Genomic DNA, 17,528 nt, shown 5'->3' on the forward strand with positions numbered 1-17,528 from the left:
ACTATGAACTCTTTTGTTGATTTGTGGTTCTACTAATGTCTGTTTGACATTGAATTGATATTACTGTTTGAATTATACGTGTTTTTTAATATCACTATCCCTTCCACACTATCCCCACACTTGCACGTTCCCTCCTCACCCAACAGGGGCACCAATACAACTGTAATTTGTGCAATTGCTTTGCTCTTTTCCCTATAATGTGAATTAAACATTATAGATGTATTTACGTTTCAACTGTTTTATTTAATTTTGCTTAGACGTCTACCTTACTGGGACCCCTTCTCTTTAATGCCATTAATCCTCTGGGCGAAAAGTTTGGCTGTTGGAAGACTTAAAATTAACAAAAGAGATTGTCAGGGAATGCATGATGTTGGACAATGCCGAGGCCATTCCATGGCACAGTTATGTAAAGGGAAAGTTTAAAGAAATAGGCCTTGGGCTTTATTATGACAATCCGGACAGCATTGACTCAAAAGCGAAACAAACCATTAACAAGCATTTGCAATGCAATAGGTCTCGTATTAGGAAAGTTTGAGCTATTGGTATTGTAAATGACACATTTTTTATTTATGTGTTCGTTTTCAAAATAGCAAAATTAATAGCTTTGTCATTTACAATGCCAATATTTTTAACTTTCGCAAATGTGACACCTATAGCATTTGTAATGCAATATGTGTTGTATTTACGTGACTTAGATGTATTGATATCACAAATAACAATTGCTTTTCATTTTTTTAATAATTAATACTTAAATAAAAGTTATTGTAATTTATAATGGCAATAGCCATTATAATAGCTTAAACCTTTGTAAATAACTTTTGTGAAGATTATGTTCAGTGTACTTTATTGTGACGAAAATCCAAGAAAATAAGTGAAATATTGACATCTTTTTGTGACATTTGTAATAAAGCTTGAAACATTGAGAGAACATATTTGAACCAGTTGTTGTTGAATGGTTGCACAGATTGATGCTGTGGTGGCGCTGAGTGATGTTGTGGTTGCGACGAGTGATGCTGTGGCGTTCAGTGATGCTGTGGTAGCGTATAGTGATATTGTGGTGCCCTTGAGTGATGCTGTGGTGGTGCTGTGGTGATGCGATAGATAGAGTGTAATTATGTGGCATGTAACTATGTGGCACTGATTAGTATTTCGAGTGTATGTTGCATTGAGTGCAGTGTAATTATGTGGCGTGTAATTATGTGGCACTGTGTGTGTGAGGTTGTGTGTGTGTGTGTGGGGTTGTGTGTGTGTGTGGGGTTGTGTGTGTGTGTGGGGTTGTGTGTGTGTGTGGGGTTGTGTGTGTGTGCGGGGTTGTGTGTGTGTGTGTGGGGTTGTGTGTGTGGTGGGGTAGTGTGTGTGGTGGGGTAGTGTGTGTGGTGGGGTAGTGTGTGTGGTGGGGTAGTGTGTGTGGTGGGGTAGTGTGTGTGGTGGGGTAGTGTGTGTGGGGGGTAGTGTGTGTGGGGGGTAGTGTGTGTGGGGTGGTGGTGTATGTGGGGTTGTATGTGGGGTTGTGTGTGTGGAGTGGTTGTGTGTGGGGGGATGTGTGTGTGGGGGGGTTGTGTGTGTGGGGGGGTTGTGTGTGTGGGAGGATTGTGTGTGGGAGGATTGTGTGTGTGTGGGGGGTTGTGTGTGGGGGTGTTGTGTGTGTGGTGGGTCTGGGTGTGTGTGTGGGGGGGTTGTGTGGGGGGGTTGTGTGGGGGGGGTTGTGTGTGTGTGGGGTTGTGTGTGCATGCAGGGTTGTGCGTGTGTGCAATAAAGAAATAAAAACAGAAGTAAGAACAAGTGACTTATGTGTAGGAGAAGTATTATGCTTTTGCATTTCCCTCCATGCCTTGGCCAAAAACAACTGGCATCCTGATGACTCTGTCTGGTGCATTAGGTGACTTGAGTGGCAGGCCCTTTTCATTAATACCAGATCCAAAATGTCACATGCAGATGTTGTGTAAGTTACTAAGTTAGAGCTTTTTCCGGTGGATACTCTAACTGCAGATTCCTCACATGGCATTAGACCGAGTGGGTCATGGAGAAGCCACAATGTCAGATATATTTGCAACGTAATAGTGGAGAAAGAAACAATAGCAGAAACATGAGGGTTTTTTATTTCTTGGCAACAGTATATCTGCTTACAATGCTGCCGCGTGACTGAAACATTCACCTTACAACCTTCATGGATACGGAACTGAGGAAGACCTTTCATGGTGGCCTCCCCTTACTGCGATACCTTCGTGAGACATGGATATCCACGCGGTCCTCTAAAAGGTGCGCGCCCATGGCAACAAAATACTTGCAAGATGTTATCGCCAAAATTAAGGGGATTTAAAGAATTAGACGGATTACCGTGGTGAGGCATCTCACCCGCACGCCTCTTGATCACTATCTGAGCATCAAAACCTGCAAACAATGGTGCCCCAATTGGTACATAGCAGAAAGACGCATCAAATAAAGCCCCCTCATGACATGGAGGAACTTCCTCCTTTCCTTTAGTTCACTGAGTACGTCACGATAGTAGAGCCGTTCGGGTGCTACCATTGGTCAGACGTGCCGGAAGTACAGCGTCTGGTACCACCCGCTGAGGTGTGTAGCGCTCTGTCTGCCAGAGTACGCAGGCGCGGCTGGGAGCCCCCGGAGGTTGGTTGCTGTGCTCTGTGCCCTCTTCCTGCTCTACCAAGGTGGCCCACGCCCCAGGAGCAGACTCCACGTTTTTACTGTACCGCTTGGTGGTCGCCACTCGCGGGTAAGTCGGTTGGCGGGATGTGGTCTCTTGCAAAGAATGCTCAGTCGTCGCTTGCGTCAATGAATAGGGAGTTTTTCGGGAAGTGGTGCGCAGTGCTTATAGGGGACAAGCTGACCCATAGGCCATGCTGCTGCGAAGTGGGCGGCAGTCCTTGTTGACGGAGACGGTGGAAGCAGACAGTCGCGACTCCCATAGTACGAAACGAGGCAGCTGCTTCGTTCTGGCGGAGACTCGGGAGCCCCATCCCATGTTAAAGTCAAGTAATCAGTCGGCCTGGACCTGTTCAGGTTATTGTAAAAGGCTTCGCCGACCAGCGTGGTGTGGTCGGGCAGCTTCTCAAATACCGTACCTGTCTGGCTCAACAACTTGTTGATTCATTTGCGATAGCAAGCCGAGTCTGCAGCTGCTGGTGGGGCGAGGGAAATCGACTTCGGTGCACGTTTACGGGCCGTGGAGCAGACGGCGGAGAGGGGAGGGAAAGTGAAAATAAGTGCATGAGGCTAGCAAGGGAGACAGGAGATGGGCACAGCGCGTAACTGTATGTGGTGAACGCGCGCGTCCACAGATCCGATCCGGCCTGCAGGCTGCGCGTGCCCATCTCCTGTCGCCCTTGCAAGCCCTTGAAAGCATAGTTGATGACTATAGGTCTCGCTGGCGACAGCGATTCGCGCTGTGTCGCCAGGTGCGAGACCTAAAAATGCATTTCGCAATGAGCATGATAAACCCAGGAGGATAGTAGGGCTGCAACCATACATTTACCAGCGCCTTTTGCATCCCTAATTTTCTCTGTCTTTTACCATTAACACACATTTTAGATTTTTCTGGACTAGATTTCGGCTTGCACTTTAACTTTTTAATGGCCTTCCCCAAACAGGCCAGTTGGTGCAATAACCTCTCTCCTTGTCTGTGCGACAATTCAACAAAACAAAGCACCTTGCACCTTATTCTACTCTGTGCACGGTTCCTTATTCCTTTTAAAAAAAAGCATGTACTAGCAAATACCAGGGGGATTTTAATCTTTTATTATCCTTTATGAATGAAGCAATTTGCAATGTAGTCATACATTTTAATAGGAATGCTTTCATAATAAGGAAACGGTATGAATCCTAAACAAAACGGACGTCTCCAGTTTATATTTGTAGAATTTTTGAGTTCTGTATTCCAATAATTGTATGAGAAATTGTGGTTTATTTAAGTCAAATGACATTTTACCGTATCAACTTGAGATGAAATATTTGCATATATTGTGTATGAATGTCTTACTTTTATGGTTTATTTAAACCGAATAAAGTTATTTGACTGAGACAACATAACAAACACACATTTGCAAAGCTAATCATTTTGGAATGCATTTTGAGCCCTGATGATAACAGTATTGCAACTAAAAGTACAAAGCAACAAAAAATTGCTTTCAGTAAAGAATCCATCCATGAATTAAAGAGTTTAATGTGCAATGACTTACTGTTCTTATGAGATTTAAAACAGTCCCTCAGGGATTTAAAAGAAAGCATACTGTAGGAGGTGGAATAATACACCAAACAACCAACAACATGATTTGAAAGAGAAATACTCTTTGGGTGGAGAAAATCCCACACTCTGTAGAGTTTGAAGAACTGATAACAATAGGTCACCAGGCAGCTTCATCATCAAGCCAGATGTTAAAAGGACTATCTGTATTCAATTCATGCATGGGATAACGAACAGAATGCATCATTTTTAGTATACTTTTCAGATTAAAAATAAAGCCCCTCATGCATTGCAATACACGCACTTCATTAGAGGCAGAATGATACACCCAAACAGGCAATATCAAGATGTCTGACCAAAGATGTTACAGACACAATTTTAAATCAATGGCTGTCAGAAACTGATCCAAATGAACCAATGCTTGAAGTGGGATGACCAGGAAAGCCCACTCTACATATACTGAAAGCAACAGGTAACATAATTCTACATTGCCAGGACAGACTTAAGAAGGACATACACATGACGTAAATATACAGTCAAGTCTCTAGGTCTCACTTTAGGTATGCACAAAGGTTATTAAAGATAACACAGAGGTAGAAATAGATATTCAGTTGTTGTGATTCAAATAAGGGTTTAAATAAATAACATTTCACAGCTTTCATGTTTCAAACATTACAAATCAATTAAAGTTTTGTAGACTACTTAAACAGTTCTCACCTGGACATCAGTTTGTTTTGGCTCCTTAGCTTTTTCTGTTGCTTCTTTAAACCTTTGCAATTCCATGCTATCTCGGTGACCTACAGTAAATTACAAAATATATACAAATTAAATTTCCAATCTAACATCCAAATAACAATACGGCTACGCACGAAAACTAAAAGTGTTGATACAACAGCTGGAACGTCAGCTAGGATTAGAACATTTCTTCTGCATCAACATCACAGAACTTTACCAACTGGCATAAATGTAATATTGTTATCCCTATTACATTTACCAAACGTGTGCAACTAATTAATTTAAACAACAAAAAAGAAAAAAAATACTATAAATGGTTTACTCTTCTTATAAGGTCACATAATGTAGTCATACTAATCTACATCTTAATACAGGAATTTATAAACTGAAAATTTAGATTAAATGTTCTGAAACAAACACTTTTTTCCGAGGCATTAGAATGACATCCCACTCTTATGGGAAAAAGACCTATAAAATGTAGTAATATGGCTGGCTAACAAATATTTGCAAGGAAAAAAAAAAGTTTTCTACATCTTTGTGTCATTAATAAAATGAAAAATTTCCCGGGACCTAATCTCTGATAAACTTCATTTTCTGACAATGTACAGCAAGATGAAAGAAGTGCTGCCTTGAATCATCAACAACAATGGTTTTCAAACTTTTTAGAACCACGGCCCTCTTTTCAGACCCACAATCTTTCGCAAGCCACCTACCTTCACAGGAGATTAGGAGGGGAGATTATTTATATGTAAATAAAGCATTGTGTGGTAGAACATTGTCACTTATAGACAGCAGATTTTCAGTTGAAATGGTCACTAACTTTGCACAGATGTACAGCTTTACTGATAAAAGTATAGCATACAGCATTATAAGGCTAATGTGCGGAAATGGGGTTTCTGTAAATATTTATCATTTAAGCATCATCAATTAAATTGGCTTTCGCTTTTTTTTTTCGTAAACATATTTTATTGACAGATCACATACATTTCGCAGAGCTCTGTACCCCAGAGATATCTGCAGGTCAAATATGTCACAGCAATTAAATCATAATCCGCTTTTTTCTTACAATAAACAAGGTAACAAACTAAGCAATAATCGCCCCCTCCCCCCAGCACCCCCCCACAAGCCTCCCCCTCCCTCCCCCGCCGCACGGTATCCATCGCACTTCTCCTATTCATTATACATTCAACTGACAGTATGCATACACCTGTTATCATAGCCCCCTCATATATCCATTGGAAGGTCCTGTTCCACCGGAGGCTCAAGCCACAGACCCCTAAAATCGGCCCAGCGCTTCCAGATTTTATAGTGCTTTCGTGGGCACCCCCGGGCAATAAAAATCGGCCGCTCCATGCCCATGCAAAAATCAAGCCCTCTCTTCCACGCCACCAAAGAAGGGGCCCGCAAATCCTTCCACGCTCTGGCCACGTCCCTCTTGGCCAATGTGAGTCCCAGCAGTAATAGGTGCCTCTTATAGATGTTACCCCCCCACCCCCTCCAGTACATGCAATAGGCCCAGCTGCAGTGTACGGGGGGGGGCACCCACCCTAGCGCCTCAGATAGACCATCCCACACCCCCTTCCAGAACCTGTCTTAAGAGCTACAGCTCCACACCGTGTGCAAGAACGTCCCCACCTCCTGACCACATCTGAGACAGTCCGGTGAAGCAATACGTCCCGCCCGCCACGGTCGCTGTCTAGTGAAATACACCCTGTGTAGGTACTTAAATTGGATGAGTCGTAAGAGGATTGCTATGGCAGCACCCCAGGGGGCTGCCAATGCCTCCCTCCAGTCCTCTTCCTCTAATGTTCCGATATCATTTTCTCAGGTCTCCCGTAATTTCTGCAATGAGGAGGAGCCGTGTGTGACCAAGGACTGGTAAATGCGTGATTTTTTTTGTCTCTAAGTCTACCATGAACATCTTTGCTTCCAGCGGACTAAACTCAGGGAGGGAGTCTAGGCCCTCCAGGCACGAGGCAAAAGCGTGGCGGAAATTAAGGTGCTTAAAACATTGAGATCGAGGCATACCATATTCGCTGCTCAGATCCTGAAAGGATTTAAGTGTCACTCCTGACCCAGTGTTGATATCCCTATACTATCCCCTAAAACCCTGCAGCGTCGCCAGTCCAGGTAGGCGTCCATTATGTCAAAGGGGAGTTTCCCCCGTCAGGGTGTTCCACCACCCCATTCGACGTAGAGCTTGTTTCCAGATCTCAAACACTTCCTGTGTGACCAGCAGCAGTGCCTTCCGTACCCGTGCCGCATATAAGATATTATGCAGTGTGTAAGATCCCATTAGGTAGCGCTACAGGGCATATGCCGGGGCCCCCTGTCCCCATACCACCACTCATTTAAAACCAGAAGACGAGAAGCTTGATAATAGGAAAGTCCACCACGATAGGTTGACAAAAAGCAAGTGCGCAATGCCACCCGGACAGTGCCTCCCGCCCAGAGAAATTGTCCTAGTGCGGAGTCCACCTGTACGAATCAGTGGGGTGGAATACGGAAAGGGTGATTCTGCAGTTGATATAGCAGCTGGGGAGGGCCACCATTTTAAAGATGGCCGACCTACCATAAATTGTCAGGGGCATGCGGGACCATGTCTTAATATCCGCCCGGACCCGATCCCAGACCAGCGCTACATTCCGCTCCCAAGAGACCGTGGAAACCTCAGATAAGAACACCCCCAGATATTTAATGCCCCCACCGCTATCTGTAGTGCTGAAGCCCAGTTCCCCACCCCAAGCCTTCCCCTAATACCCATAAAGTTGACTTACGTGGGTTCATGCACAGCCCTGAGGTTTCACCAAAGATCTGCAGAATGTGTAAGAGGCGTGGCCTGACCTATTGAGGTCCGTAAGGAAGAACAGGACATCATCAGCGTATAGCGCGATTCTATCAAAGGGCCCCTGCTCCCATTCAAGCCCTCGCAGCTGCACATCTATGCGCACCCACTCGGCCAGCGGCTCCATAGCTAGAGCAAAGAGATACGGGTACACCGCCCAATGGAAAATCTCGAGGATGTAGACCCTGCAACTCTAACTGAAGCTGTCAAATCTGTATATAATAATCGCAGATACGACATGAAGTGGGTCCAAGGATAAGCCAAGGCAGGAGTGCAAACAGGTAGACCCAGCTCAGCGAGTCAAACGCCCTGTCCATATCGGCTAAGAGAAGTGCCGCTTGTACCCCCGCAGTCCGAGCCGCCGCCACTGCCACATGGGCAGGCCGAATATTATGTCTGGTCACCCTCTGTGGCATAAAACCAGCTTGGTCTGGGTGGATGAGGTCTGTGATATAGGCCAATAACAGTTGGCCAATGCCTTGGCCAAAATCTTGGCCTCCACATTCAATAAGGAGATTGGGCGATACGATGCATGCTGCTCCGGAGGCTGGCCCGGCTTGTGAAATACCACCACCTCTGCATGTCTCCAATCTGGAGGGAGGCTGCCTCGTTCCCTGGCCTCCTCCACGACCGCTCTGTAGTGGGCACCAAGCTGTAGATGGTATTTCTTATAGAATTCGCTAGGAATCCCATTGGGTCCGGGGGCCTTTCCTGTGTTGAGTTCGCCCAAGGCTGTACCCAGCTCTTCCTCCGTCAGCGGGAGCTCAAGGCGCTCCCGCACCTCATCGGAGACCGCACGCGGCGGCAGGTCTGCAAGGAACTAGTCTACTACATCCGCAGGAAGGCATTCATTCGGGGCATACAGATCCACGTAATAGGCAGCGAAGCCTTCGGCTAACTCTTTAGAGTCCGTGACAGGGGATCCCGCACCATCCCGTATCCCTGGTAGGGTCTGTGCCTGGAACACGGCCTGGCATAGCCGGTGCAGCATCGTCCCCGATTTGTGTCCCCACTGGTATATTCTGCTGCACGTCGCTAGCCATATCTGCCGCGCCTCGTCCATCAACAGGGAGGCATAGGACTGTTGTGCCAATAATAACTGCCCTACTACTGGACCTTCACCCTCCGTGTTTCCCCGACGCTCCAGCGCCTCGATCACAGCCTCGGCCTGAATTAATGCTGCCCTACGCCTCCTCCGGGCAGCCGCGCACCAGGCTATATCCACTCCTCGCAGCGTGGGTTTCATGGCCTCCCATAACGTCCCAGTATCCACAACAGACCCCACATTCTCAGACAAGAAGTGAGCTATGGCCCCGCCCATATGTTTCTGGTAGTCTGCCATCTGCAGGTGCCAAACAGAGACGCCAGCGAAACGTCTGTCGTCCCCTTGTTGTGAATCTATCTAGGACCCTAATTAAGATATCCCTGATTCATGCCCTTATATGGTTATAACAAAACATATCCTTATAAAGGCATAGGAATCATGTCCATATCTAGTCATAGCCCATGCAGTCCAAATACGGCAAGGCTACTCCCACAGACTCCTGGAAAGTACAACGCGTTCTTTAAACAAACCGACCCTCCAGCAGCCCGGGAAATCCCCCTGCTTTTGTTTTGATTTGAACAAGAACTCCTGGAGTCTTATGTCCAACCTTACGTCAAACCCGGCACCTTCCAGGTATAAATATACCAACGTTGCCTTAAGCAAACACACGGTGGTTTGGAGCAGAGCGGCTATCTACTTGCCCGACGCCCAGCTGATGCGAGTGCCGAAGGAAGCCGACCCTCCCGTTTGACGCACTGAGAGAGACACTGTCTTTTCTCCAGCCGAGAAATTCCAGCTCCGGTGTTTCCAGTCACCCTTGCGGGTTGCTGGGAGATCGAGTCCCGAGAGAGAGATACAAGACCTCCTTCATTCTAGAACCAAGGTACGGAGCTGATTAAAACCTTGAGAGAATTCTTGATTCAGATTCTTGGCAAAAACCAACTTAACTTAAACTGCAACTTACTTACTCCTTCCCACGTATTAGGCTTAGGTCAGGTACACCGGGGTAGGCGTATCTTAGAAGCACCAGTTGAGTACGTTAGTCAATGTTTTTATGTATGTATATATTTTATCCGTTTTAAAGTATCATATGGCTCAGAAACCATATAAATGCTTTTACAGTATTATTTCATAATACTCCTTTTACTGTACGCACTTTACTTCATAATAAGTATTGCATTTGTGGCAATTCATTTCTCTTGCATGAGAAAGAAGACTGCTCAATAAATAACACCTTTTATTGAAAACGCCCGTCTCTCTATTTCTCTGCACTCCTGGTGAAATTAAGCATGCACGATTGAGTGAAATAGTTGTCTATTGTTTTCACACAACTCTAGAGATATACTTTTTATTCTGAGGGAGCAAAGTTGTCATGTTTATGCTGTTGTCAGAAACTAATCCCTTCTTGTCTAATCAGGAAAGTTAACTCCTTCCTGAACATTCGAGAAAGTTTCTAGTGACCTCTGAGCTAGCTGGCAAAACCTAATTAAGTCTAACATAGTCAGTAGAGACCTAGATGACCTCAGTCCTACGTCTAAACTGCTGTTTATGTTATTCCAATGCGCAGAGCCTATTGGGAATATAGGAACTACACTACATGGCGCCCAACGTTTGGTAAGGCGATAATCTAACGCAAGACATTAGAGTAACTTAGTCGTGCTTTTCACACAGACCCCTTTTTCCCCGTAAAAACTCCAAAAGACGTCTGGAGTGGGTAAAAGGTTAATATCCACCAGAACTTAGTAGGATGAGAATCCTATGTATTAGTTTTTGGTTTAGTCAACGTTGAAGGATACAGTGTTCCAAAATATTTTGCACCTAATCTTTGTTTCCTTGAAACTTGCTTTGCAACAAAAAACTTTGTCAGTAAAATGCCGGAAGGTGACGAAGAAAGAGATGCTTTAGCGTCTCAACTGTTGTTAGATGACAACTCTCCAACAGAATGAACACGAATGTTATAATCATTCCGGTTAATGTAAGAAGAACTATAACTCTTAAACTTATAGAAAATGGACTATCACCGAGAGGTGGTACAGTCATATTTGTGGTAGAGGCCCATGAATATCGGCAGACAGAGGTATTCTATTCATGGATACATTTTCCAGCAGCAAACGCTGTGACACTAAGATTTCCACTATTACAAGATAGAGGAACCTCCGGATGAATACGCTCCTTCCAAGGACGTTGAAATTCCACTAACGTACCAAGAGCACCTGCTCTGGTTTAATGGTGCCCTAAAACATCAAAATCACATTACCAGGCTCGGTCCACTAGGTAGACCAGGAGCCACGTGGTCGGTTCTAGCCAGCTACACACCACATCCCGACATTGAAAAAATGTAAAGCGAAGAACTTTTAGTTAAACTAAAAGAATTAACAAAGGCATATAGAGAATTAGTTCAATTGGCAATTGACGATACAAAATACCTGCAGAAACTGAAAGAAACAGATATAGTAGAACAACCTTTTGAACTTGCCAGAATAATAGAAAAATCCTATGAAGAACTAGGTAGAGACAGTTTGGGTGGGAAACCACTAAAACCACAACTAATTGAAAATCCTGAAAAAACTTTTATTAAAAATAATCTCAACACTCCAAAAAAGAGTTGGGAGGGTAATAAACAATCCACTCCCAGAGAAAAACGGTTTCAGTCCAGAGGAAGGTCTCCTCAGCGGAGAGATAGATCTCCAGAAAGAGGAAGCAAGTCTCCCCAAAGTGAGCCCTCTGAGAAAAGATACAACCTTAGAGATAGGGATAAATTGAGAAAACCTGATAGATATCAAGATATTGATATACGTCCCTCTCGATCTTTTCAGAATTCCTCACAGAAATCGGAAAGAAGAGGACAGTCAGAACACAAAGAAGAGCACGTCAAGTCCAAAGACAAGGAACCTGCTCATCAAAGTAAAGAATTACAATTTCCAAAGAAGAAGGTAGCTAGTATTAAAATAAAACATGCCGAGGATTCTGAGGACACAACTGAAAAACGGAGAGTGGGCCCAGACAATGCTAGACAGCGCAGCAGAAGTAACCATAGTTCGCAAGATCCTGATGAATCTTCTGGAGACAGTGGACACGAATGAATACATTCAGGGGGAAACCGCAGACACCAGAGTTTGCAAACCCCATAAATTATACGAAATAACATTGCATATAGAGGGGGACAAAACTAGGAAAATAAAGGGTCTCTTTTGGAATAACCTTTCGAAAGGCTATGATATCCTTCTAGCTGAAAAAGACTGGCCACCAGAGTTTGTCAGGGAGTGCCCTCATGGCGAAGAAATGATTATACCTGCCTTCTCAAATCATATTCCAATTCATAAAAAATACACATTTGCTAGAAAATGGGCAGTGGACCACGCTCCTGCATTATATAAAAATCAAGTAGGATGGGATGAGGATTCTCCTCCCCACAAAATCCAGTTAAAAAGTCAACCTACTGCACAAAGGCAGTACCCTGTTAAACAAGAAGCTTAAAAGCAAGTCAGGGAGATCTTAGATCAACTTGAATATCAGGGGGTGATTGAAGCATGCACCTCACAAATGAACAATCCTTTGTTTCCAGTCTCCAAGCCAGACGATTCATATTGTCTAGTTTTGGACTACAGACACCTAAACTCCTGCTGCAAAACATTTGCAGTACAAAACTCACACAGTGCAGCACTAATGTATAACATCGTGCGCAAAAATTATAAAACAACATTAGATATCTCTAATGGATTCTTTTGTCAAAACATTGCACCTGAAAGCAGGTATTTGACAGCTTTCTCAACAATGGGGTCGCAAAAACAATTCTGTCGACTCCCACAGGGATTCAAGAATAGCCCAGGATTATTCTCAGCAAGGGTAAAAGAGTTACTACAAATATATGATGATGAGGCATTATCTTATGTCGATGACATCTATCTCACAGATGATGACCTGGAGACACACTTGAAAAGAGTGAACACCATAATACTTGGGTTCGCAGCTGAAGGGTACAAATTCAACTTTAAAAAGTCACGAATTGCTCACCTAACTGTCCTATTTTTAGGATATGAATTATCAAGTGAAGGCAAAAGCCTAGCAGACAACTTCTTAGAGAAGTGTGCTGTACTCCAAGCACCAAAAATGCTGAAGAACTTACAATCAATACTAGGTTTCCTGAATTTCGGAAGAACATACATTCTAAATTATGCTGAGAGGATTAAACCCCTCTACGAGTTAATAAAACCTGATTTCAAACAAATCAATTGGACTCAAACACACAGAAATTTTAAGATCATTACAGACATGTTAACTAAAACAAAACTGTAAACACGCGCAAACTAACGCAACCTTGTAATCCGAGTCATCCCAGGAAGATGCGGATTCACGTACCTGACCTCTAATGAGGGAGAAACTGTACCAATAGCTTACAAATCACACTTGTACACACAAGCTGAAATGAAATTCAGTTCAACTGAAGAAATTCTAACTGCGGTTCAAACTGCTGTAGCAAAAGAAAGAACCCTAGTCCAAGGGAGAAACATATCTGTTTTAACAGCAGAATCAGCCCTTGAGGTAGTAGCAAGTCCACGCAATGCGAATGCTGTGGCATTAGATCCAAAATGGATACAATGGGAAAATTCTCTTGCTGCGGAAGACGTGAAACATGCTTTTGATCAGAAAATGAAAAAAATAGAAAATCTGGAATACGAACATGAATATCCTCTGCCAATCGAAATTCTGCCTCTCGAACAGTACACCTGTGTAATCTACACGGATAGATTTGCAAAACACTATGATGTGGATCAAAAATCTTACAATGCAGCGTGCGCGATTGTTAAAGGTCGCTGGCGCTTAGGTAAATTCAGACCGATAATCACCAAAACTGAATCACTCAGAAACTGTACAGCTCAGCGAGCTAAAATAAGATCTTTAAAGATGGCGCTTGAAAATGCCGATCGCGAATTCCCGACACTAATAGTGTGTGATTCGCATTATTGCATCCGGTCTTACAATAATGACATGCAGACATGGATCAAAAACGGTTACAAAGATGAGACTGGTGCCACAATAAAGCATAAAAAACTTTGGGAACAAGTAGTTCTTTTGCAGAAAGAACTACGAAAGACTCACGTGATACATACACTGAGTCATCAACGTGATGGCGTTCACGTTGCAGGGAATTCATTGGCTAATAGAGCCACAGCGGCAGCGGTCCAACCGGCTTCCGTAGTCACAAAAAAGCATACTAAAAAACAAATAGATGGTGAAACACTACTAGCAGTAAAAGCCTCAATGAAAGGCAACTATGCGGTGTTACCTCTAAATTATCCACTCGGAAATAAATACATAATTGATGCAAACTCCGTTCCTTTTGCTCAAATCCCTGGAGTGGGGGATAGAGTAATTCCAAACATGAACCGGAGGGCTTACTTGATTCAAGAAGCACATATGGGACAGGGTCTGAGGCACCAAGAGTTCTTGACATCTGTAATAGAATTACAATCACAATACTGGTGGCCGGGAATGTGCGTGCAAATTTACAACTTTGCAACTAATTGTCAGACCTGCAATAGAGATTGCAGTGGGGAACCGGACGAGACACCAGCCCAGATACCCTTATTAGAAAGCATCAGGCTATCTATACGCAAAAATACAGAAGGAAAAAGGCGGTCCCATAATTATTAAGACGAAATTCACTTAAGATGTAGGCCCCAGCGCTCGGCTGACGCCAGAACTGTTATAAAAGATTTGCGAGTCTTTATCGGCACATACGCAATTGGCATGCTACATTCTGACCAGGGTCCTGCGTTTAGCTCTTGAGCTTACAAAGAGGCCATGGCCAGCATGGGCATTGCATTGCGGTACTCTTCTCCCTTCCATCCTGAGGGAAATGCGGTAGTGGAAAGAAAAAAACGTGACATAAAGCAATCTATAACGGCGAGGGTATTAGGTTCGGGTGATGGGTGGTTCAAACATTTAACAAGTGTCCAACGTAGTCTTAACAATCTGCCAAGAAATTCTATAAAAGGTATCACTCCATACGAACTATTGTTAGGTACTAGAATGAAAATCCAGGACTTAGATTGTCAGACTTCAGTGGTGAAAGAAAAAGCCTTTGATATCAAAGATCGTTTGGCTGTTTTACAGGACTTAAATGAAACAACAAGAAGTCTAAGTAACAAAGTTAAAGCCAACAGCCACTGAAGAAAAACCACCTGTCCCAGCAAGACCTGTCTGGATCCCAAAGATTGGGGATCTAGTCAGAGAGAAGATCGCGGTGAAGAAGGAATTTAGGCCTTGTTACAGAAAAGCAGTACCTGTCTTAGCTGTCAGCGGAACAAGATCAGTAGTACTACCGCCCCTTGCTGGTAAAAAGGAGAACCGAGTTGTATCCATTGACCTGGTAAAACCACAATCATGTGGCCAATAATAAGTAGTAGGCCCAGTGGACTCACAAGAATTAGCAGAAGACCAAATCTTGCTACAATCCAAGAGGTTCAAACTGAGAGACTAATCACTTTTGATAAACCTGCAGTGAATAAAAAAGGACTATGCAACAAAGCCATGGAACTTGTGCCTCTTGAAATCCAAATTGCAACAGTTCGTCAAGAAACATCTGTCTACAACGATGTAGCATCAGACTATGCTAATGAAACAAAGAAAAATGCAAAGACAAATGAAAATCCGGAAGCAATTCTAACAATTGACAGAACTGCATCTGGCTACTTCATCAATTTTGATGACTTTTCTGATGATCCAAGCGAGCATGAAGAAACGCCAGCAAAAAAAACTTTCAAAGAAAAAATGACTGAACTTTTTCATCAACTAAAAGAAACATATCTGATTTCACCATGGATTGAATTTTGGATTGTGTTAGGTGTACTTTTCCTCCTACTTTGGCTCATCATGGTTTTATGTTTGGGTAGATTTATTGATGGAAAATATAGTACAATGGACACAGCAAGTCAGAACATCAACTTGGTCCTAAAGCCTCACAGATCCTCACACATCGAGGAAAGAGAACTGTCATCAGTGAACATCACAGCCAATCCAATACCCAGTGGGGTAGCATGGGACAAAACGGATTATGAAATCTATGGCCCGATTGAGCTCTTGAAATATCCACATCAGTTCAAGGTTTCATTAAGTGACTTTGTAAAACCAAGTACTTTCTCTGATGATTGGGACTTTGGAAATATTAATAATATGATGTCAGATTTAGTAATGTCAGCACAATTCACAGAACAAGATTATTTGCAGGGTTCAGCAAAATATGAAGAAATGTACTGTTATAATCATTATGGTCATCACTATTTGCATAAATCTGCTAATCCTAGAAATGTTTTTAATTATAACCAATGGGAATATTGTGCAACTCCACCAAAAGGCAGCTCGAAAACATTTTATGAGAAATTCCAATACTTCTCAGGGTTTAACAACAGTGATCCAGTAACGTTTTATTTCAAAATGTTAAATAAGACAGGAATGAAAACAATGTTGACAAATACTAAATTGATTTATTCTGAAACATTTTATGAAAAAATGGTTACATTTGGTTTTGAATTTTGGAAAAACAGTATTGAAACAAAAACCATCTGGGGTACAAAAGACTGGCAGGTACAGGGTCTAGAAGCATTATTTAGCGCCTTGAGACCTCACGGTGAAAAGTTGCGCTATATAAGAACCTCTGACATTGACATTGACATTAGAGCCTGCATGATCCGAGAACAGATAATATTCCAGAATGACACCATTCAGCAAACAACCTGTCTTGGTTTAGCCAAGATAAAAGACTTAAACAAACCGTCTATTCCAAAGCCTATACCTGATAGTATTAGCACTACAGATGTGGAGATAGACGTATCCCATATTTTACACCAAAACAGAACAAATCCTGATTAGAAAAAATGGTTGATCTGGCCCACAGACACAAATAACTGTCAAGATAGATTCCTGAACAAAACACAGGGATTCAAACAGAACAGGCCAGACCCAAGATATTCCCAGAGACAACATCCAGGGATAGTTACAACATACAGTGTAGGGAAACTATGCCTTGAGTGGCTACAGAAATCCACACTGGCTGAAATTAAGCAACACTTGACCTTACTTAAAGACAGTGCTGACTTGCGAGATTTCATACTGGGACCTCGCAAACAGCGTCTAAAAAGTTTCATATACGCCGGTATATACGCTGCTTACAACGAAGCTTGGAAAGTAACGCAAATTGAAACTGCAGAAAAAATACGAGAAATTGATCGTATTAATTTGGAAAAATCACTTTCTGTAGTGGACAATGGGTTAACAACTCTGTCCTCCAGAATATATTCACTGGACAGCATTGTATCCTCTGCTATTGATATAATAGAGCAGGACTTACTAATGTTACAACATGGTCAGTCCCAATTACGTTCTATTGTACAGCTAGGCTGGACGTTGCAAAACCTGCGTTCAGGCTACGTGCCATGGCGTCTAATCAACATAACGTCATTATTTTCTATCTTTAACCTTACTGATAAACAAATCAGTTTGGCACAAAAAGGAGCAGACTATACGATTCTGAGCATTGAAAAACTTGAGAGATTACCATTGACAATGTCAGAGAGACCTGTCATTGAATGGATAATACACGGAACAATTGCAATTCCGATAACAACTTTCCAGTTTAAGTATTGCCAAAAATATATACCAGCAGGCCTGTATGAAAGGTTGGGTAAAGGATACATCAAATC

At 43.1% G+C, this 17,528-nt stretch overlaps 1 protein-coding gene across 1 annotated transcript in view; it reads right to left on the reverse strand.

The window, feature by feature from the left end:
* Positions 1–17,528, reverse strand: part of LOC144826435 (transient receptor potential cation channel subfamily M member 7-like) — a 2,236,140-nt gene that overhangs the window by 691,550 nt on the left and 1,527,062 nt on the right. Inside the window, exon 27 of the mRNA XM_078684762.1 lies at positions 4,919–4,998. Coding sequence (XP_078540888.1) covers positions 4,919–4,998 — 80 coding nt within the window. The remainder of the gene's footprint in view (positions 1–4,918; positions 4,999–17,528) is intronic.

This window comes from Lissotriton helveticus, chromosome 3_2 (assembly GCF_964261635.1).
Source record: "Lissotriton helveticus chromosome 3_2, aLisHel1.1, whole genome shotgun sequence".
Lineage (NCBI taxonomy): Eukaryota > Metazoa > Chordata > Amphibia > Caudata > Salamandridae > Lissotriton > Lissotriton helveticus.